Source organism: Lepidochelys kempii, chromosome 18, assembly GCF_965140285.1.
Source record: "Lepidochelys kempii isolate rLepKem1 chromosome 18, rLepKem1.hap1, whole genome shotgun sequence".
NCBI lineage: Eukaryota > Metazoa > Chordata > Testudines > Cheloniidae > Lepidochelys > Lepidochelys kempii.
This window is the reverse complement of record NC_136397.1, coordinates 2,354,031-2,376,119: the sequence shown is the minus strand read 5'-3', so window position 1 is coordinate 2,376,119 and position 22,089 is coordinate 2,354,031. Positions and strand designations below refer to the sequence as shown.

Genomic DNA, 22,089 nt, shown 5'->3' with positions numbered 1-22,089 from the left:
GGGAGGTGTGCACAGGGCAGTGTTTGTGTAGGTTGTGCCAGAGGGCATTGTGGGAGTTGTGCAGGGGTATAGTGTGTGTGTGATGGGCTTGTGCAGGGGTTATATTGTGTATTTAGGGTTGTGCAGGGTTGTATAGTGTGGGTAAAGGAGTTTTGCCGGGGGTAAAGTGTGTTTGTGGGGGGTTGTGCGGGATGCATAGTGTGTGGGGGATTGTTCTGGGGTGTAGAGTGTGTGTGGGTGGGTTGTGAAGGAGGGTACAGTGGGGGTTGCATAGGGTGTATAGGGTTGTGCAGGGGTATTGTGTGTGTGTGTGTATAGAATGGTGCAGTGTGTGTAGGATTGTGCAAAGTGCACACAGTGTGTGTCTAGGAGGGTGCAGTGTGTGTGTGTGTGTAGGGTTGTGCAGAGGGTGTATTCAGTGTGTATACAATTGTGCAGGGGATATTTTGTGGGGGTTGCGTAGGGGATATAGTGTGTGTGTGGGTATAGTGTTTGTGTGTTGCGTTGGAGGGTATCGTGTGGGTTGTGAAGGAGCGTACAGTGGAGGGCAGCGTGTATAGTGTGTGTGTGTAGGATGATGCAGAGGAGTGTGTGTGTGTGTGTAGGGTGGTGCAGGGGGTACAGTGTGTCTGTGTGTAGGGTTGTGCGGGGGGTACAGTGTGTGTGTGTGTAGGGTTGTGCAGGGGGTACAGTGTGTCTGTGTGTAGGGTTGTGCGGGGGGTACAGTGTGTGTCTGTGTGTAGGGTTGTGCGGGGGGTACAGTGTGTCTGTGTGTAGGGTTGTGCAGGGGGTACAGTGTGTGTGTGTGTAGGGTGGTGCAGGGGGTACAGTGTGTGTCTGTGTGTAGGGTTGTGCGGGGGGTACAGTGTGTCTGTGTGTAGGGTTGTGCAGGGGGTACAGTGTGTCTGTGTGTAGGGTTGTGCGGGGGGTACAGTGTGTGTGTGTAGGGTGGTGCAGGGGGTACAGTGTGTGTCTGTGTGTAGGGTTGTGCGGGGGGTACAGTGTGTCTGTGTGTAGGGTTGTGCAGGGGGTACAGTGTGTCTGTGTGTAGGGTTGTGCGGGGGGTACAGTGTGTGTCTGTGTGTAGGGTTGTGCGGGGGGTACAGTGTGTCTGTGTGTAGGGTTGTGCGGGGGGTACAGTGTGTGTCTGTGTGTAGGGTTGTGCGGGGGGTACAGTGTGTGTCTGTGTGTAGGGTTGTGCAGGGGGTACAGTGTGTGTGTGTGTAGGGTTGTGCGGGGGGTAGAGTGTGTCTGTGTGTAGGGTTGTGCAGGGGGTACAGTGTGTGTGTGTGTAGGGTTGTGCGGGGGGTACAGTGTGTGTGTGTGTGTAGGGTTGTGCAGGGGGTACAGTGTGTGTCTGTGTAGGGTTGTGCGGGGGGTACAGTGTGTGTCTGTGTGTAGGGTTGTGCAGGGGGTACAGTGTGTGTGTGTGTAGGGTTGTGCAGGGGGTACAGTGTGTGTCTGTGTAGGGTTGTGCGGGGGGTACAGTGTGTCTGTGTGTAGGGTTGTGCGGGGGGTACAGTGTGTCTGTGTGTAGGGTTGTGCGGGGGGTACAGTGTGTGTGTGTGTAGGGTTGTGCAGGGGGTACAGTGTGTGTCTGTGTAGGGTTGTGCAGGGGGTACAGTGTGTGTCTGTGTGTAGGGTTGTGCGGGGGGTACAGTGTGTGTGTGTGTAGGGTGGTGCAGGGGGTACAGTGTGTCTGTGTGTAGGGTTGTGCGGGGGGTACAGTGTGTGTGTGTGTAGGGTTGTGCAGGGGGTACAGTGTGTGTCTGTGTGTAGGGTTGTGCGGGGGGTACAGTGTGTGTGTGTGTAGGGTGGTGCAGGGGGTACAGTGTGTCTGTGTGTAGGGTTGTGCGGGGGGTACAGTGTGTGTGTGTGTAGGGTTGTGCGGGGGGTACAGTGTGTCTGTGTGTAGGGTTGTGCGGGGGGTACAGTGTGTGTGTGTGTAGGGTTGTGCAGGGGGTACAGTGTGTCTGTGTGTAGGGTTGTGCGGGGGGTACAGTGTGTGTCTGTGTGTAGGGTTGTGCGGGGGGTACAGTGTGTGTGTGTAGGGTTGTGCGGGGGGTACAGTGTGTGTGTGTAGGGTTGTGCGGGGGGTACAGTGTGTGTCTGTGTGTAGGGTTGTGCGGGGGGTACAGTGTGTCTGTGTGTAGGGTTGTGCAGGGGGTACAGTGTGTGTGTGTGTAGGGTGGTGCAGGGGGTACAGTGTGTGTCTGTGTGTAGGGTTGTGCGGGGGTACAGTGTGTCTGTGTGTAGGGTTGTGCGGGGGGTACAGTGTGTGTCTGTGTGTAGGGTTGTGCAGGGGGTACAGTGTGTGTGTGTGTAGGGTGGTGCAGGGGGTACAGTGTGTGTCTGTGTGTAGGGTTGTGCAGGGGGTACAGTGTGTGTGTGTGTAGGGTTGTGCGGGGGGTACAGTGTGTGTCTGTGTGTAGGGTTGTGCAGGGGGTACAGTGTGTGTGTGTGTAGGGTTGTGCGGGGGGTACAGTGTGTCTGTGTGTAGGGTTGTGCGGGGGGTACAGTGTGTCTGTGTGTAGGGTTGTGCAGGGGGTACAGTGTGTCTGTGTGTAGGGTTGTGCGGGGGGTACAGTGTGTGTCTGTGTGTAGGGTTGTGCGGGGGGTACAGTGTGTCTGTGTGTAGGGTTGTGCGGGGGGTACAGTGTGTGTCTGTGTGTAGGGTTGTGCGGGGGGTACAGTGTGTGTCTGTGTGTAGGGTTGTGCAGGGGGTACAGTGTGTGTGTGTGTAGGGTTGTGCGGGGGGTAGAGTGTGTCTGTGTGTAGGGTTGTGCAGGGGGTACAGTGTGTGTGTGTGTAGGGTTGTGCGGGGGGTACAGTGTGTGTGTGTGTGTAGGGTTGTGCAGGGGGTACAGTGTGTGTGTGTGTAGGGTTGTGCAGGGGGTACAGTGTGTCTGTGTGTAGGGTTGTGCGGGGGGTACAGTGTGTGTCTGTGTAGGGTTGTGCGGGGGGTACAGTGTGTGTGTGTGTAGGGTTGTGCAGGGGGTACAGTGTGTCTGTGTGTAGGGTTGTGCGGGGGGTACAGTGTGTCTGTGTGTAGGGTTGTGCGGGGGGTACAGTGTGTGTGTGTGTAGGGTGGTGCAGGGGGTACAGTGTGTGTCTGTGTGTAGGGTTGTGCGGGGGGTACAGTGTGTGTGTGTGTAGGGTGGTGCAGGGGGTACAGTGTGTGTCTGTGTGTAGGGTTGTGGGGGGGGTACAGTGTGTGTGTGTGTAGGGTTGTGCGGGGGGTACAGTGTGTCTGTGTGTAGGGTTGTGCGGGGGGTACAGTGTGTGTGTGTGTAGGGTGGTGCAGGGGGTACAGTGTGTGTGTGTGTAGGGTTGTGCGGGGGGTACAGTGTGTGTCTGTGTGTAGGGTTGTGCGGGGGTACAGTGTGTCTGTGTAGGGTTGTGCGGGGGGTACAGTGTGTCTGTGTGTAGGGTTGTGCGGGGGGTAGAGTGTGTCTGTGTGTAGGGTTGTGCGGGGGGTACAGTGTGTCTGTGTGTAGGGTTGTGCGGGGGGTACAGTGTGTGTCTGTGTGTAGGGTTGTGCAGGGGGTACAGTGTGTGTGTGTGTAGGGTTGTGCGGGGGGTAGAGTGTGTCTGTGTGTAGGGTTGTGCAGGGGGTACAGTGTGTGTGTGTGTAGGGTTGTGCAGGGGGTACAGTGTGTCTGTGTGTAGGGTTGTGCGGGGGGTACAGTGTGTGTGTGTGTGTAGGGTTGTGCAGGGGGTACAGTGTGTGTCTGTGTAGGGTTGTGCGGGGGGTACAGTGTGTGTCTGTGTGTAGGGTTGTGCAGGGGGTACAGTGTGTGTGTGTGTAGGGTTGTGCAGGGGGTACAGTGTGTGTCTGTGTAGGGTTGTGCGGGGGGTACAGTGTGTCCGTGTGTAGGGTTGTGCGGGGGGTACAGTGTGTGTGTGTGTAGGGTTGTGCAGGGGGTACAGTGTGTGTCTGTGTGTAGGGTTGTGCGGGGGGTACAGTGTGTGTCTGTGTGTAGGGTTGTGCGGGGGGTACAGTGTGTGTCTGTGTAGGGTTGTGCGGGGGGTACAGTGTGTGTGTGTGTAGGGTGGTGCAGGGGGTACAGTGTGTCTGTGTGTAGGGTTGTGCAGGGGGTACAGTGTGTGTCTGTGTGTAGGGTTGTGCGGGGGGTACAGTGTGTGTCTGTGTGTAGGGTTGTGCGGGGGGTACAGTGTGTGTCTGTGTGTAGGGTTGTGCGGGGGGTACAGTGTGTGTCTGTGTAGGGTTGTGCAGGGGGTACAGTGTGTGTCTGTGTGTAGGGTTGTGCGGGGGGTACAGTGTGTGTGTGTGTAGGGTGGTGCAGGGGGTACAGTGTGTCTGTGTAGGGTTGTGCGGGGGGTACAGTGTGTGTGTGTGTAGGGTTGTGCAGGGGGTACAGTGTGTGTCTGTGTAGGGTTGTGCGGGGGGTACAGTGTGTGTGTGTGTAGGGTTGTGCAGGGGGTACAGTGTGTGTCTGTGTAGGGTTGTGCGGGGGGTACAGTGTGTGTGTGTGTAGGGTTGTGCGGGGGGTACAGTGTGTGTGTAGGGTTGTGCGGGGGGTACAGTGTGTGTGTGTGTAGGGTTGTGCAGGGGGTACAGTGTGTGTGTGTGTAGGGTTGTGCGGGGGGTACAGTGTGTGTCTGTGTGTAGGGTTGTGCAGGGGGTACAGTGTGTGTGTGTGTAGGGTTGTGCAGGGGGTACAGTGTGTGTCTGTGTAGGGTTGTGCGGGGGGTACAGTGTGTGTGTGTGTAGGGTTGTGCGGGGGGTACAGTGTGTGTGTAGGGTTGTGCGGGGGGTACAGTGTGTGTCTGTGTAGGGTTGTGCGGGGGGTACAGTGTGTGTGTAGGGTTGTGCGGGGGGTACAGTGTGTGTCTGTGTAGGGTTGTGCGGGGGGTACAGTGTGTCTGTGTGTAGGGTTGTGCGGGGGGTACAGTGTGTCTGTGTGTAGGGTTGTGCAGGGGGTACAGTGTGTGTCTGTGTGTAGGGTTGTGCAGGGGGTACAGTGTGTGTGTGTGTAGGGTTGTGCAGGGGGTACAGTGTGTGTCTGTGTAGGGTTGTGCGGGGGGTACAGTGTGTGTGTAGGGTTGTGCGGGGGGTACAGTGTGTGTGTAGGGTTGTGCGGGGGGTACAGTGTGTCTGTGTGTAGGGTTGTGCGGGGGGTACAGTGTGTGTGTAGGGTTGTGCGGGGGGTACAGTGTGTCTGTGTGTAGGGTTGTGCAGGGGGTACAGTGTGTCTGTGTGTAGGGTTGTGCAGGGGGTACAGTGTGTCTGTGTGTGTAGGGTTGTGCGGGGGGTACAGTGTGTCTGTGTGTAGGGTTGTGCGGGGGGTACAGTGTGTCTGTGTGTGTAGGGTTGTGCGGGGGGTACAGTGTGTCTGTGTGTAGGGTTGTGCGGGGGGTACAGTGTGTGTGTAGGGTTGTGAGGGGGGCATAGTGTGTGTGTAGGGTTGTGAGGGGGCACAGTGTGTGTCTGTGTGTAGGAATATAGCGTGTGTTTGTATAGGGTGCTGCAAGGGTATAGAGTGGGGGGTCGTGCAGGGCTGTATAGTGGGGGGCTGGGGGCGGTGCTTGGCCGCCCTATAACCCGATACTCTGCCCCAACCCCAACTGATTTCCCTGCCGGCCCCCGGTGCCGGGAATTCCTCCCCCGCCCCCCGCCCAGCCCGGCAGGCGCCCCAGGAGCGGAGCTGGGCTGAGTGGGCGCTGCCCTGGGGCACAGAACAAGGGCTGCCAGTGTCCCTCCCCTCCCCCACTGCTGAGCAACCTGCTCCCCGCCCCTGCGCTGCGGGGGGACAATCCACAAGCGTGTCGGGCTCACGCTGCCTCGGGGTTGTGGCCAAAGGGGGCCAAACACGCCCAGCCCCCGTCTGCTGTGTGCAGCCCCCCAACACGCCCAGCCCCCCGTCTGCTGTGTGCAGCCCCCCAACACGCCCAGCCCCCCATTCTGTGCAGCCCCCCAACACGCCCAGCCCCCATATGTTCTGTGCAGCCCCCCAACATGCCCAGCCCCCATCTGTTCTGTGCATCCCCCAACACGCCCAGCCCCCCTCCTGTTCTGTGCATCCCCCCATTCTGTGCATCCCCCCCAACACGCCCAGCCCCCCGTCTGCTGTGTGCAGCCCCCCCATTCTGTTCAGCCCCCCAACACGCCCAGCCCCCCTCCTGTTCTGTGCATCCCCCCAACACGCCCAGCCCCCCTCCTGTTCTGTGCATCCCCCCCAACACACCCAGCCCCCCGTCTGCTGTGTGCAGCCCCCCCAACACGCCCAGCCCCCCTCCTGTTCTGTGCATCCCCCCCAACACACCCAGCCCCCCTCCTGTTCTGTGCAGCCCCCCAACACGCCCAGCCCCCCATTCTGTGCAGCCCCCCCAACACGCCCAGCCCCCCCATTCTGTGCAGCCCCCCAACACGCCCAGCCCCCATCTGTTCTGTGCATCCCCCCAACACACCCAGCCCCCCTCCTGTTCTGTGCAGCCCCCCAACACGCCCAGCCCCCCATTCTGTGCAGCCCCCCCAACACGCCCAGCCCCCATCTGTTCTGTGCATCCCCCCCAACACGCCCAGCCCCCCTCCTGTTCTGTGCATCCCCCCCAACACGCCCAGCCCCCATCTGTTCTGTGCAGCCCCCCAACACGCCCAGCCCCCCGTCTGCTGTGTGCATCCCCCCCAACACACCCAGCCCCCCATTCTGTGCAGCCCCCCAACACGCCCAGCCCCCCTCCTGTTCTGTGCATCCCCCCCAACACGCCCAGCCCCCCGTCTGCTGTGTGCAGCCCCCCCATTCTGTGCATCCCCCCAACACGCCCAGCCCCCCACCTGTTCTGTGCATCCCCCAACACGCCCAGCCCCCCTCCTGTTCTGTGCATCCCCCCAACACACCCAGCCCCCCCATTCTGTGCAGCCCCCCAACACGCCCAGCCCCCCTCCTGTTCTGTGCATCCCCCCAACACGCCCAGCCCCCCTCCTGTTCTGTGCATCCCCCCAACACACCCAGCCCCCCCATTCTGTGCAGCCCCCCAACACGCCCAGCCCCCCTCCTGTTCTGTGCATCCCCCCAACACGCCCAGCCCCCATCTGTTCTGTGCATCCCCCCCAACACGCCCAGCCCCCCGTCTGCTGTGTGCAGCCCCCCCATTCTGTTCAGCCCCCCAACACGCCCAGCCCCCCTCCTGTTCTGTGCATCCCCCCCAACACACCCAGCCCCCCCATTCTGTGCATCCCCCCAACACGCCCAGCCCCCATCTGTTCTGTGCAGCCCCCCAACACGCCCAGCCCCCCGTCTGCTGTGTGCATCCCCCCCAACACACCCAGCCCCCCATTCTGTGCAGCCCCCCAACACGCCCAGCCCCCCTCCTGTTCTGTGCATCCCCCCCAACACGCCCAGCCCCCCGTCTGCTGTGTGCAGCCCCCCCATTCTGTGCATCCCCCCCAACACACCCAGCCCCCCTCCTGTTCTGTGCACCCCCCCAACACACCCAGCCCCCCCATTCTGTTCAGCCCCCCAACACGCCCAGCCCCCCTCCTGTTCTGTGCATCCCCCCCAACACGCCCAGCCCCCATCTGTTCTGTGCAGCCCCCCAACACGCCCAGCCCCCCCATTCTGTGCATCCCCCCAACACACCCAGCCCCCCGTCTGCTGTGTGCAGCCCCCCCATTCTGTGCAGCCCCCCAACACGCCCAGCCCCCTCCTGTTCTGTGCATCCCCCTCAACACACCCAGCCCCCCCCATTCTGTGCAGCCCCCCAACACGCCCAGCCCCCCTCCTGTTCTGTGCATCCCCCCCAACACGCCCAGCCCCCCCCATTCTGTGCAGCCCCCCAAAACGCCCAGCCCCCCTCCTGTTCTGTGCATCCCCCCCAACACGCCCAGCCCCCCCGTTCTGTGCATCCCCCCAACACGCCCAGCCCCCCCATTCTGTGCATCCCCCCAACACGCCCAGCCCCCATCTGTTCTGTGCATCCCCCCAACACACCCAGCCCCCCTCCTGTTCTGTGCATCCCCCCCAACACACCCAGCCCCCCCATTCTGTGCAGCCCCCCAACACGCCCAGCCCCCCTCCTGTTCTGTGCATCCCCCCCAACACGCCCAGCCCCCCCCATTCTGTGCAGCCCCCCAACACACCCAGCCCCCTCCTGTTCTGTGCATCCTCCCCAACACGCCCAGCCCCCCCCATTCTGTGCATCCCCCCAACACGCCCAGCCCCCATCTGTTCTGTGCATCCCCCCAACACGCCCAGCCCCCCTCCTGTTCTGTGCATCCCCCCCAACACGCCCAGCCCCCCGTCTGCTGTGTGCATCCCCCCCAACACGCCCAGCCCCCCGTCTCCTGTGTGCAGCCCCCCCATTCTGTGCAGCCCCCCAACACGCCCAGCCCCCCTCCTGTTCTGTGCATCCCCCCAACACACCCAGCCCCCCCATTCTGTGCATCCCCCCAACACGCCCAGCCCCCCCATTCTGTGCATCCCCCGAACACACCCAGCCCCCTCCTGTTCTGTGCATCCCCCCAACACGCCCAGCCCCCCTCCTGTTCTGTGCATCCCCCAACACACCCAGCCCCCCTCCTGTTTTGTGCATCCCCCCAACACGCCCAGCCCCCCTCCTGTTCTGTGCATCCCCCCAACACGCCCAGCCCCCCTTCTGTTCTGTGCAGCCCCCCAACACGCCAGCACCCCTCCTGTTCTGTGCAGCCCCCCAAACACACCCAGCCCCCCATTCTGTGCATCCCCCCAACACGCCCAGCCCCCTCCTGTTCTGTGCATCCCCCAACACGCCCAGCCCCCCTCCTGTTCTGTGCATCCCCCCAACACGCCCAGCCCCCCTCCTGTGCTGTGCATCCCCCCAGCACGCCCAGCCCCCCGTCTGCTGTGTGCAGCCCCCCCATTCTGTGCAGCCCCCCAACACGTCTAGCCCCCCTCCTGTTCTGTGCATCCCCCCAACACGCCCAGCCCCCCGTCTGCTCTGTGCAGCCCCCCCATTCTGTGCAGCCCCCCAACACCCCAGCCCCCTCCTGTTCTGTGCAGCCCCCCAAACACGCCCAGCCCCCCTCCTGTTTTGTGCATCCCCCCCAACACGCCCAGCCCCCCTCCTGTTCTGTGCATCCCCCCAACACGCCCAGCCCCCCGTCTGCTGTGTGCAGCCCCCCCATTCTGTGCAGCCCCCCAACACGCCCAGCCCCCCTCCTGTTCTGTGCATCCCCCCAACACACTCAGCCCCCCTCCTGTTCTGTGCATCCCCCCAACACGCCCAGCCCCCCATTCTGTGCAGCCCCCCAAACACACCCAGCCCCCCATTCTGTGCATCCCCCCAACACGCCCAGCCCCCCTCCTTTTCTGTGCATCCCCCCAACACACCCAGCCCCCCTCCTGTTCTGTGCATCCCCCCAACACGCCCAGCCCCCCGTCTGCTGTGTGCAGCCCCCCCATTCTGTGCATCCCCCCAACACGCCCAGCCCCCCTCCTGTTCTGTGCATCCCCCCAACACGCCCAGCCCCCCTCCTGTTCTGTGCAGCTCCCCAAACACGCCCAGCCCCCCATTCTGTGCAGCCCCCCAACACGCCCAGCCCCCCTCCTGTTCTGTGCATCCCCCCAACACACTCAGCCCCCCTCCTGTTCTGTGCATCCCCCCAACACGCCCAGCCCCCCATTCTGTGCAGCCCCCCAAACACACCCAGCCCCCCATTCTGTGCATCCCCCCAACACGCCCAGCCCCCCTCCTTTTCTGTGCATCCCCCCAACACACCCAGCCCCCCTCCTGTTCTGTGCATCCCCCCAACACGCCCAGCCCCCCGTCTGCTGTGTGCAGCCCCCCCATTCTGTGCATCCCCCCAACACGCCCAGCCCCCCTCCTGTTCTGTGCATCCCCCCAACACGCCCAGCCCCCCTCCTGTTCTGTGCAGCTCCCCAAACACGCCCAGCCCCCCATTCTGTGCAGCCCCCCAACACGCCCAGCCCCCCTCCTGTTCTGTGCATCCCCCCAACACGCCCAGCCCCCTCCTGTTCTGTGCAGCCTCCCCAACATCCTCAGCCCCCCATTCGTGCAGCCCCCCCAAATACTCCCAGACCCCCTATTTTTCTGTGCACCCCCCAAATAGGCCCAGGCTCTCCCACCATTTTGTGTAGCCCCCCCAAATGTACCCATCCCCTCCACCTCCCCCTGTTTTGTACAGCTCCCTCTCTCCAGTTCGATGCTGTGATGCCCAGTGTGTAGGTTTGTGATGCTGCTGTGAGCTTCCCCGTGGCAGTGCCGGGTTGGGGACCAGCTGTGGCCTAGAGGAGAGCGCCCCTGCTTGTGGCTCCTCGTGCTGATGGTGTTAACCCTGCACCAACGGGTGTGGGTGAGGCCGAGGCCCCAGCCGTGATGGTGTGATTGGGGGCTGGGTCTCTGTGCCCATGAGAGAGGTGGCTGGTGCCAGTCGGGCTCCCATGGGTGAACGGCTGGCACCAGCCCCACTCAGCTAATGGGCTCCCTGGTGCCCAGTGGAGACGCAGAGTTAATGGCTCCCTGGGCAGCCCCTCCCCAGCTGCTCCCGGTGCTTCTCTGCTTCGGGGGCCCGGCGGGGTTGCCGGGTGACGCTTGCCTGTTGGCAGAGCCAGGGCCTGCCCGTCTGTGCTGGCTGGAGCCGGGCAGAGCTGGGGCGGGACGGACGCTGGAGTGGGCGGGGAGGCAGCGAGGCGAGGCCCGTGGTGTAACTGGCTCTAGACTCTGCAGCTGCAGCAGCCGGGGATCGGGACAGGCTGTCACCAGCGTCCCCGGCTCCGACAGCTGGGCCTGCCCGTGCCCGCCGGCATGAGCTCCAGGAAGCGGAGCTTCACCTTCGGAGCCTACGGAGGGTAGGTGCCCCCACGCAGGGCCACTCGCCTGGGATCGCCGCCCCCTGGGGAGCACCCGGCATCTGTGGGCAGAGACGGGTCCCTGAGCACCGCAACCGAGCTGGGCAGAATGGACGGGGGCTGGGCAAAGTTGCTCATGCAACTCTGCCGGTGCCCCTCACTCCCGACCCGCAGCCCCCCGCTGCCCCGGACCTGGGCTCCCCCCAACACATCTCAGCCGGTGCCCCTCACTCCCGACCCGCAGCCCCCCTCTGCCCCGGACCTGGGCTCCCCCCAACACATCTCTGCCGGTGCCCCTCACTCCCGACCCGCAGCCCCCCGCTACCCCGGACCTGGGCTCCCCCCAACACATCTCTGCCGGTGCCCCTCACTCCCGACCCGCAGCCCCCCGCTACCCCGGACCTGAGCTCCCCCCAACACATCTGAGCCGGTGCCCCTCACTCCCGACCCGCAGCCCCCCGCTGCCCCGGACCTGGGCTCCCCCCAACACATCTCAGCCGGTGCCCCTCACTCCCGACCCGCAGCCCCCCGCTGCCCCGGACCTGGGCTCCCCCCAACACATCTCTGCCGGTGCCCCTCACTCCCGACCCGCAGCCCCCCGCTGCCCCGGACCTGGGCTCCCCCCAACACATCTCAGCCGGTGCCCCTCACTCCCGACCCGCAGCCCCCCGCTGCCCCGGACCTGGGCTCCCCCCAACACATCTCAGCCGGTGCCCCTCACTCCCGACCCGCAGCCCCCCGCTGCCCCGGACCTGGGCTGCCGGTGCCCCTTAATCCTGACCTGCAGCCCCCTTCCTATCCCAGCCCTTGGCTCCCCACACACAGCTCTGCCAGCACCCCTTAATCTCAACCTGCAGCCCCCTCCTTTCCCAGCCCTGGGCTCCCCTCCCAAACCCAGCTCTGCAAGTCCTGATCTGCAGCCTATTTCCTGCCCACTTTACTAGTCCAGTTCTGGCCACCCTCCCCCGGTTTTGTGATCTCCCCATGCTCTGCCCTGCACCAGTACCTGCTATTCCAGCTCTGCCCCTGCTCTGTTGGTCGGGTCTGTACCTGTGAGGCTCAGATAGATGCGGGAGGGGGTGTCTCTTGCTTGACCCTGCAGGGGTTTGCTCACGCCAGGCACCTGGGAGCTAGACAGAAGCTGTATTCAAGAGCCTGTGAGCTCTCAGCACTGGGTGCAAGGATCTGGGCGTGGGCCAGATTCCACCAGCCTCTGAGGGTCTGAGCCGGAGGGTGGGGAGGGGGGGTCTGTCTCACAGCCCCCAGGTGTGACGGAGCAGGGAGGGGGGAGTGTTGACCTGGGAATGTGGCAGGGGAGTTTCAATGGGAGACCTGAGAGCCTGTCACCTGAGCCAGGAGGGGGTGGGGGAGGTAACACCTCTGCCTGGGAATGTGGACAGAGGCTGCAGGAGGGAGCCTGCTGGGGGGGTTTAGTTTCAGTTGGGGCTGGGTGGAGGAACACAGGGAACCCCAGGGCTGGGGTCTAAGCTCCCTGCCCCCCAGAAGGACGTGACTGAGGGGTCCTGGTTGTACCCACAAGCTCTGTTTTGGACTCTGTTCCTGTTGTCCAATATACCTTCCATTTTACTGGCTGGCTGAGAGTCACAGTGAATCCCAGGAAGAGGGGTGCAGGGCCTGGACTCCCCCACACTCTGTGACAACTGGTGGCAGCGGTGGGATGTACTGCACCCCATGGATGGCGCTTCCTGCAGTAAGTGACTGGGGAACAGTAAAACGAAGGGGGAGTGACGGGGACCAGGCGTGCTGAAGAGTCAGAGAGACGGTTCCAGGGGGCGGTTAACCCCTGGGAGTGTGTGACCAGAGAGAAGGACTTTTGCAGTAACAGGGTCCCCCCGGGGATTGCAGCGAGCGGTCCCAGGGGCGGAGGAGTCTGCCGCTCGACCCTGGCAAAGAGGTGGTGACCTCAAGAAGGACTGGTACCCTAGGGGTTTTTCCTGGAAACCGTGGGAAGCTGCCCGGCCTGCGAGGGGCCAGCAGGGAGATGTACGCTAAACGCCTTAAGAGCGACCTGGTGGAGCTGAGCAGGCAGAGGGGGCTGCGCATCGGGAAGTCCACCAAGGAACAGCTGATTGCCCAGTTGGAGGAGAGGGATCGCTTGCATGACCCGATCCCTGTCCCTGAGGGAAGCTGCCCGGCGGACGCAGCGCGGGCCCTGGGGCCTGACCGGGCTGGGAGGGGTCAGACTGCTGCCCAGGACATCCCGAGACCCTTCCTACCTAGGCCTGGGGGAGGGGTTGGGGGACCCTGACCCTGGCAGCCAGCAGGGGATCCTCCCGGCGGAGCTCCCCATCCCTGGAGCGGAGGCGGCTGGAATGGGAGAGGGAGATGAAAATGAGGGAGCTGGAGGATCATGAAAAACAACGTCAACATGAGGAGAAACAACGTCAACATGAGCAGGAGGAGAAGGAGAGGGAACGTCAGGAGAAGGAGAAACAAAGACAGCATGAACTGGAGCTGGCCAGGCTGAGGAGCAGTGGGGCACTGGCTGCGGTGAGTGCGGGGGGACCCAAGACGGCAAGGAACTTTGATAAGTGCTTCCTGGCCCAGCGTAAGGAGGGGGAGGACATAGATAGCTTCCTGACGGCCTTTGAGAATGCCTGTGAGCTGCACAGGGTTGACCCTGCCGACAGGCTCCAGTTCCTCACCCCCTTACTGGACCCCAAAGCCGTGGAGGTGTACAGCCGAATGACAGGGGCGGAGGCAGGGGACTACGAACTGTTCAAACAGGCCCTGCTCCGTGAGTTTGGGCTGACCCCCGAGATGTACCGGAGAAGGTTCCGGAGTCAGCGTAAAACGCCTGAGGTCACCTACCTACAACTGGCCAACCGGATGCAGGGATATGCCCGCAAGTGGACAGCTGGGGCCCGAGCTAAAGAGGACCTGCTTGACCTAATCGTACTGGAGCAGCTGTATGATCAGTGCCCTTCCGACCTGAGGCTGTGGCTGGTGGACAAAAAGCTCGAGAACCCCCAGCACGCAGGGCAGCTGGCCGACGAGTTTGTGAACAGTCGGTCAGGGGGTAGCCGGGGGGAGTCCCAAAAGAACAGCCCCCCCCCCGATGCAGAGAGAGAGTCACCATAGGGCCTCCCAGCGGGGAAATAGGGAGAACCCCCTCCCAAGGGGAACGCCTGGCGTCGGGCCCCTCCGACCCACTCGAGGGGACCAACGTGACCTGAGCTGCTATCACTGTGGCCAGAGAGGCCACGTACGGACCCAGTGCCCCAGGCTCAGGGACAAACTGAGCAGACCCAACCTACCCAGGGTTAACTGGGTAGGGACCCAGGTGGACGAGGGGCAGACGACCCAGGCAAGCGGGGGCTGCCAGTTTACCACCTGCTCAGGAGGGAAGAGTACCCCAGGCCAGCTCCGCCAGAGGGCTGGAGGCTCTGGACTCAGGGTGCTCGGTTTACAGGGTGGGCGCGGGGCTGTCCCTCCGGAGAGAGTGCCTTGTTCCCCTGGAGGTGGATGGGAGGAAGGTCAATGGATACTGGGATACGGGCGCGGAGGTGACGCTGGCCCGGACCGAGATGGTGACCCCAGATCGGGTGGTGCCCAACACCTACCTGACCCTGACAGGGGTGGGCAGGACCCCATTTAAGATCCCTCCTTGCGGAAGCTCAGGGACCTGGCCGACCTCAGTGTGGTACGGACCATGAGGAGAGGTTGCCAGGAGAGGCTCCTGTGGGAGAAGGGGTTCCTGTACCGAGAATGGGCTCCCCCAGGGGAAGTGGAGTCCTGTGGGATCAGGAGGCAGCTGGTGGTCCCCCAGAAATATCGCCGCAAGCTCCTGTACCTGGCCCATGACATCCCCCTCGCAGGGCACCAGGGAATCCGGCGCACCCGGCAGAGGTTGCTACAGAACTTTTACTGGCCCGGGGTCTTTACCACGGTCCGGCAGTATTGCCGATCCTGTGACCCCTGTCAGAGGGTGGGGAAGGCCCGGGACAAGGGGAAAGCGGCTTTGAGACCTTTGCCCATCATAAAGGAGCCTTTCTAGGAGGTGGCTATGAACATAGTGGGGCCTCTCAGCAGGACGGCCCGGTCGGGGAAGAAATACATTCTGGTGGTGGTAGATTTCGCCACCCGCTACCCCGAGGCAGTGCCCTTAGCTTCCATTGAAGCCGACACCGTGGCCGATGCGCTCCTGACCATTTTCAGCCGAGTGGGGGTTCCCCAAGGAAGTCTTGACAGACCAAGGCTCCAACTTCATGTCGGCCCTGCTCCGGTGCTTGTGGGAGAAATGTGGGGTCCGGCACGACTGGGCCTCAGCTTATCACCCCCAGTCCAATGGGCTGGTGCAGAAGTTCAATGGGACGCTAAAGATGATGCTGAAAACCTTTATGAACCAGCACCCGCAGGACTGGGACAAGTACTTACCTCACCTGCTGTTCGCGTACAGGGAGGTGCCCCAGGAGTCTACCGGATTTTCGCCTTTCGAACTGCTATATGGAAGGAGGGTGAGGGGCCCCCTGGACCTGATGAGAGATGAATGGGAGGGGAAGGCCACTCCCGATGGAGAGTCAGTGGTGGAGTATGTCCTGATCTTCCGAGAGAGACTGGCTGAACTCATGGGCCTGGCCAGGGAGAATCTGGCCAGAGCCCAGAAGAAGCAGAAGGTCTGGTATGACCGCACGGCACGGGCCCGTGCCTACGCCACCGGGGATCAGGTGATGGTTCTCATCCTCGTGAGAAAGAACAAACTATAGGCCGCCTGGGAGGGCCCTTTCAAGGTTGTCAAGCAGCTCAATGAGGTAAACTATGTGGTGGAGCTGTCGAACCGGGCGCACCACCGCCGGGTGTACCATGTGAATATGATGAAGCCATATTATGCCAGGGGGAATGTGGTGTTGGCCGTGGGAGGAGCAGGGAGATGACCCTTTAGTAGATCTATTCCCTGGGACCAGAGCTGGTTCCCCCATGGAAACAATTCCCCTCTCGGATCAGCTAACCCCTGCTCAGCAAGCTGAGGTCAGGGAGGTGCTGCATCCGTACCGACAGCTGTTTTCCAACCAGCCTGGACGCACTAATCTGACTGTCCACCGGGTGCAGACAGGGTCACACCCACCGATAAGATGCTCCCCCTTCCGAGTCACAGGGAAAACTGCTCAGGACCTGGAAAGAGAGGTCCGGGACATGCTGGCTTTGGGGGTGATCCAGCCATCTGCCAGCCCTTGGGCCTCGCCGGTGGTGCTGGTCCCCAAAAAGGATGGGTCGGTCCGGTTCTGTGTGGACTATTGGAAGCTCAATGCCATTGCTGTATCGGATGCCTACCCTATGCCCAGGCCTGATGAGCTCCTGGGCAAGCTGGGAGGAGCTTGGTACCTTACCACCGTGGACCTTACAAAGGGCTACTGGCAAGTGCTGCTGGATGCAGATGCCCGGCTGAAATCTGCCTTTATCACCCCTCTGGGGCTCTATGAGTTCCTGACCCTGCCTTTCGGCCTCAAGGGAGTGCCAGCCACCTTCCAGCGCCTGGTGGATCAGCTACTGAGGGGGACGGAGAGTTTTGCCATGGCGTATATTGATGACATCTGTGTCTTTAGCCAGACCTGGGAGGACCACGTGTCCCAGGTTAGACAAGTGCTGGACCGACTTCAGGGGGCTGGGCTGACTGTAAAAGCGGAGAACTGCAAGGTGGGGATGGCTGAAGTATGGGCCATTGGGTGGGGAGCGGCCACCTAAAGCCAGAACCAGCTACGGTGGAGGTGATCAGAGACTGGCCCGCTCCTCACACCAAAAAGCAGGTCCAAGCCTTTATTGGGATGGCAGGATACTACCGAAGATTTGTGCCCCACTTTAGCGCCATAGCCACCCCCATCTCTGAGCTATGCAAGAAGGGGAAGCCAGACAAGGTGGTCTGGACCGAGCATGCCAGGAGGCTTTCCGGGCGCTGAAGGAGGCTCTGGTCAGTGGCCCAGTTCTGGCAAACCCAGACTTTGACAAGCCCTTTGTGGTGTTCACCGACGCCTCCGACACGGGACTGGGGGCGGTGTTAATGCAGGAGGATGAAAAGGGGGAGAGACACCCCATCGTGTACCCGAGCAAGAAGTTGCTACCCCAGGAGCAACACTACGCGGCCATCGAGAAGGAGTGCCTGGCCATGGTGAGGGCCCTCAAGAAACTAGAGCCCTATCTCTTCGGGCGACACTTCACCGTCTACACCGACCACTCTCCCCTGACCTGGCTGCACCAGATGAAAGGAGCCAACGCCAAGCTCCTGAGTTGGAGCCTGCTCCTGAAGGATTATGACATGGACGTGGTCCACGTGAAGGGAAGAGCCAACCTGATAGCGGATGCGCTGTCCCGGAGAGGGGGGCCCGAACTTCCCCAGATCACTGGTCACAGTGACCCCGCTCAGTTCGGTCTCGAAGGGGGGAGAGATGTGACGCAGCAGGGAGTGGGGAGTGTTGACCTGGGAATGCCGCAGGGGAGTTTCAATGGGAGACCTGAGAGCCCGTAACCTGAGCCGGGAGGGGGAGCGGGAGGTGACACCTCTGCCCGGGAATGTGGATGGAGGCTGCAGCAGGGAACCTGCTGGGGGGGTTTAGTTTCAGTTTGGGGCTGGGTGGAGGAACGCAGGGAACCCCAGGGCTGGGGTCTAAGCTCCCTGCCCCCCAGAAGGACTTGACTGAGGGGTCCTGGGTGTACCCACAATCTCTGTTTTGGACTGTGTTCCTGTTGTCCAATAAACCTTCCATTTTACTGGCTGGCTGAGAGTCTCAGTGAATCCCAGGAAGAGGGGTGCAGGGTCTGGACTCCCCCACACTCCGTGACACCGGGGACCAAGTACAGACGATTTGTGAGCAACAAGTGGGAGGACGGGTGTGGGATGTGCCCATGCACCCAGAGCTCTGAGAAGCAGGGTTTGTGCCACTCGGCAGCCTCCCTACAGGCAAGGAAGAGAGGCCCTGATGGGGAGAGCCCACGACTCAGCAGCAGGACTCCTGGGTTCTATTCCCTGCCTGGCCACTGGCTCACCATGTAGCCATTGGCAAGTTCCTTTTCTGGGCCCCAGTTTCCCGCTCAGACACTTGCCTTCCTCATTCCCTCCTCTTGGCACCCCTGGGCTGGAGGGTGCTGGCGATATAGCGGGTGGGCGTCATGCATTGAGAAGAGACCATGTTGATGACCAAGTCTGAGTGCCATGCCAGTAGGTCAGTGACAGCTGGGGAATATAACCTAGGAGTCCTGCCTCTCAGCCCCTGCTCTAGCCACTGGACTCCACTCCCTGCCTAGATTCAGTTCCTCTTCTCAGTTACCCCAGCTGAGGTTGCCTCCTCTCTGGGCAGGTGTCCCCGTTGGTGGGAGTCAGCCGTGAACAGGCCCAGATAGCGGGATCTGGGAGGAGGAAGGTGCTTGCTGGGGCTGAGAGCTCAGCTGAGGTTTGGGGGTACACCTCAGGCTCTGGAGGCTGTGGGAAGTGCTGGTGTCAGAGTCAAAGAGAATTTTTAAACCCACTTCTGCATCTGCCTTTCAAAGACTGATTGATAGCTCCAGGGGCCATGCTAGTCCAGCCCTGCATGTCCCTCAGATGCTCTTTCCCTCACGGGGCAGGGGGCATTCTGCAGAAATTCAGCCCGGTAAACTCGTTTCACTTGCAACCTGGGGCAGGATTCAAACCTAGGTCCCTGCAAGAGAACGGAGGAGGAGGGTGTTTGGTTTGGCCCCGTCACCCAGTTCTGGGGAGGGGTCTGAGAGCAGGGCAAGGAGCTGACTATAGAGACAGTGGGAAGGTCCCTCGCGGCTGCACCTTCCTCCCAGAGGCTGGGGCTGTGGGGGGAAGGTTTGCTGTGGGTTCAGAAGGGGGTGGTGAGCACTCCCCAGCTGGGAGAGGAGGGCTGCTGATGGGGCTGTCGGCCAGGCCAGTGTTGGAATGTGGGTCCCAGTAGCAGGCTAGGACCTGGCCCTGCAGAGTCAGCTGGGGGCAGGCGCCCGACTCAGAGGGCTCAGCTCCCCCATGTACATGCTGGTGGACTTGCACTGAGCCAGTAATCATGACCGCACTGGGTGCTGAGACCCTGTTGTACCCGCCACAGCACCGGCCAGACATGGAGTAACTCCTGCCCTCGCTGGAGCCATTAGCCATCACTGCACAGGGCAACCAGCAATGAAACCGAGCTGGGGGGCAGGGCTAGCAGGGGCTGTGGGTGGGGATGGAGGGGCCCCGGCAGAACTGGGGGGGCAGGGCAGGAATAACAGGGGGTGGGGATGGAGGGGCCCTGGCAGAGCTGGGGGGGGTGGGGATAGCAGAGGGATGGGGGTGGGGCCCAACAGAGCTGGGGGGCAAGGGCAGGGCTGTGGGTGGGGGATGGAAGGGGACAGGGTGGGGATGGAGGGGCCCTGGCAGAGCTGGGGGGGGGTGGGGATAGCAGAGGGATGGGGGTGGGGCCCAACAGAGCTGGGGGGCAAGGGCAGGGCTGTGGGTGGGGGATGGAAGGGGACAGGGTGGGGATAGCAGGGGTGGGGATGGAGGGCCCTGGCAGAGCTCGGGGGGTGGGGATGAAGGGGCTTGGCAGAGCGGGGAGGGATGGGGGGTTAGCCGGGGGCTACAGGTTCAGGACTGAGGGGCACTGGCTGAGCTGTGTGGTGCGACTGGTTCATGCAGCACTTGCCTGTCCTGGCTCAGGGGGCCGCCTGCCCCAATGCTGTTTGCAGTGATTTCCTCCTGCGGAATCGTGGCTCTCGGCCCCCCTGGCAGGCAGCCAGGAGCTGGGCTGCCCACGGGGCTGTACAATGGGCCCTCTGCCTTGAGGCTGAGGGGCTTGGGCCCAGCGTTATGGGAGAGCACCCATAGGCAGTGGAGTGGCACCTCCAAGCCCTGTGACACCCAGACAAGGAGTTCTGTGCTTCCTGGGGGTGGACCCAGCCTGGGAGCCAGGGGGCACTTGCAGGGAAAGGCGTGGAGGGCGCAGGGGGCTGGAGGATGCTCATGAGGTGGCCTGGCAGGGATGGCTGCTTGGGGAGATCTGGCTGGGGAGGCCAGCGTGTGCAGGGCACTGGGAGGGAGATGGGGTCTTGTGCTGGGGCAGGTCTGTGCTCCAGAGGAGATGGGGGCTCTGAGGTGTGTGTGGGAGATCAGGGTCTGCATTCTGGAGGATGGGGGGAGCTGCTGGGATGGGGGTCTACGCTGAGTGTAGGGCAATACAGCCAATGGGCTAAAACCACAGGTTCCCCCCAGCTCAGCCCTAGTCTGTGATCACTTGATGGCCTTGAGCCTTCAGGCCCTGCTTAGGCCCGACACCTCGCCCTCCTTCCCAATGTGCCCTGCAGGCACCGGCTCCTCCTGGGTCTCCTGTCTGCCAGGATGGGGCTCCGGCCACCCCCCGAGCCTGGAGCTGCAGCATCAGTGGCCAGTGCCCGCTGGCTCGGGCCCCGTGCCCAGGGCCCAGCCCTGCTGCGTCCTGGGAAGGTGCGTCCAGTGCATGAGCTGCAGCGACAGCCCGTGGCTCGGGGCTGGGGCAGAGCTGGGGACATGGGGGAAATAATCCCTCCCGGCGCAGGGATTGACGGCCTCTCGTGTGGCCACTGGGGGCTGGGTGGACCTGGCCTCGACCCTTCAGCATCTGGGTGTCTCCAAAGGCTGGTGGGTCCCAGACAGGGAACCTCAGGACCCCATCTCTAAACGTTGCTGGCTCTGGCGTGCTGCCTGGAAGTGCCTGGGGACCCCGCACTTGTACCGAGACTCCACGGGCCTGTCCCAGAGCCCAGGAAGGCGCTGGAGACGCCGAGCGGGCAGCAGAGGGTTAAGGGGTGCTGCTGTATTTGCATAAAGGTGGGTTGCTCCCATCGCTGAGCGCTGGGGCCAGTGCCCCTGCCCCGAGCCCGTGTGCGGTGGGGCGTATGCAGGCATACCCACCCTGGGGCTACGTGGGGATGGGTGCTGCAGCCTTTCACCTCTCCGTGCTGCTTCAAGCCCTGCCCTGGGCCGGCCCAGCAGAGAGCCCTGGGCCGGCCCAGGCGTGTGTGACCACAGCTGAGATGCCACGACTCGTTTGGGGGTGACTGGCCTTATCAGTGCCGTCATTACTTGGTCCCTCGTTCGCCTTGGTGGAGAGGTGCAAGCTGACTGGACAGCCCCGGCCTGGCCCTGCCTCGCCCACCGGGCTCAGCCCTACCCATGGGGAACTGGTACCCTCCCTGGGGCAGGCATCTGGCATTGTTCTCCCATTGCACAAAGGTGGCTGGAAATCCCATCTCTTGAGGTGGAGGCTGGAGGGATACTGCTCTGGGAGTGGCCAGACACCTGGATACCCCCAGCCAGAGACCTGGGGCAGTAATCCCCACAGTAATCCCTAGGGCAGAGCTTTGAGAATGGTCAGGGATGGAGAATCCATCATGACCCTGGTGAATTGGTCCAATGGTTAATTATTGTCACTGCTAAAAATGTCCACCTCAGTCTGAATGTGTCTAGCCTCAGCTACCAGCCACTGGGTCGGGTCAGACCTGTCGCTGCCAGACTGATGAGCCCCTTATGAAATATTTGTTCCCTTCGTAAGTACTTGCAGGCTGGGATCAAGTCACCCCCGAACCTTCTCTTTGTTGGGCTAAATGGATGGAGCTCCAGCAGGTTTTCTAACCCTTTAATCGTTCCCCTGGCTCTTCTCTGACCCCTCTCCAGTTTATCAGCATCCTCCTTGAGCTCTGGCACCGGGACTGGGGCCAGGATGCCAGCAGCGGGCGCCCCAGTGCCAAGCACAGTGGTAAAATAACCTCTCTGGTCCTACTCGAGATACCTGAATGCATAACGCAGGTATCCGGTTACCCTTCTGGCCAGGGCGCTGCCCTGGGAGCTTGTGTTCAGCTGATTATCCCCCATGACCCCCGGTCTTGTTCTGAAGGGCTGGGAATGGAGCCAGGGTAGGCTGGGCTGGGGGAGAAATGAAAATTCACCCTCATCTCCTTGGACTGTGTTTACTGCCCTGGGCTGGGCACACAGGGCATTAGTTGCCAGGACACCCAGTTCCCTCTGAACGTCGCCAGGCCATGGGGGTTCAGGCACATTAGCACCTACCTGCCTCTCCAGGGCACCTTGCCTTGCAAATAGCCCCAGAAGGGCTCCTCCATGCACCAGGTGGGGTGGGAACTGTCGCCTAGGCAACTGCTGAGCGCAGCTGCACAGTGCCTCTTGCCAGGGCTGCCCCACCCACACACGGGCACCTTGGCATTTGTGGGCACAGCCCCACACACTGAACTCACTGGAGTGAGTTCTGGGGCTGTCCCCCGGATTGCTCTGGGGCGCTGCTGGGGGGTGACGGTT

The 22,089-nt window shown here is 62.2% G+C and overlaps 1 protein-coding gene across 9 annotated transcripts in view; it reads left to right on the top strand.

Annotated features, from left to right (window-relative positions):
* RAP1GAP (RAP1 GTPase activating protein) overlaps nt 1–22,089 on the top strand; it is a 188,032-nt gene that overhangs the window by 26,434 nt on the left and 139,509 nt on the right. For 4 of the 9 annotated variants that reach the window (XM_073316427.2, XM_073316428.2, XM_073316422.2 and 1 more), the window contains exon 1: nt 10,671–10,811. The exons of 1 other annotated variant lie outside the window; for it this stretch is intronic. In XM_073316427.2, the coding sequence (XP_073172528.1) occupies nt 10,768–10,811 (44 nt within the window). In that variant the 5' untranslated portion in view covers nt 10,671–10,767. Of the gene's footprint in view, nt 1–10,670; nt 10,812–22,089 lie in introns of those variants that run through there. 4 more of the 9 variants (XM_073316421.2, XM_073316417.2, XM_073316418.2 and 1 more) reach the window with 2 other exon arrangements.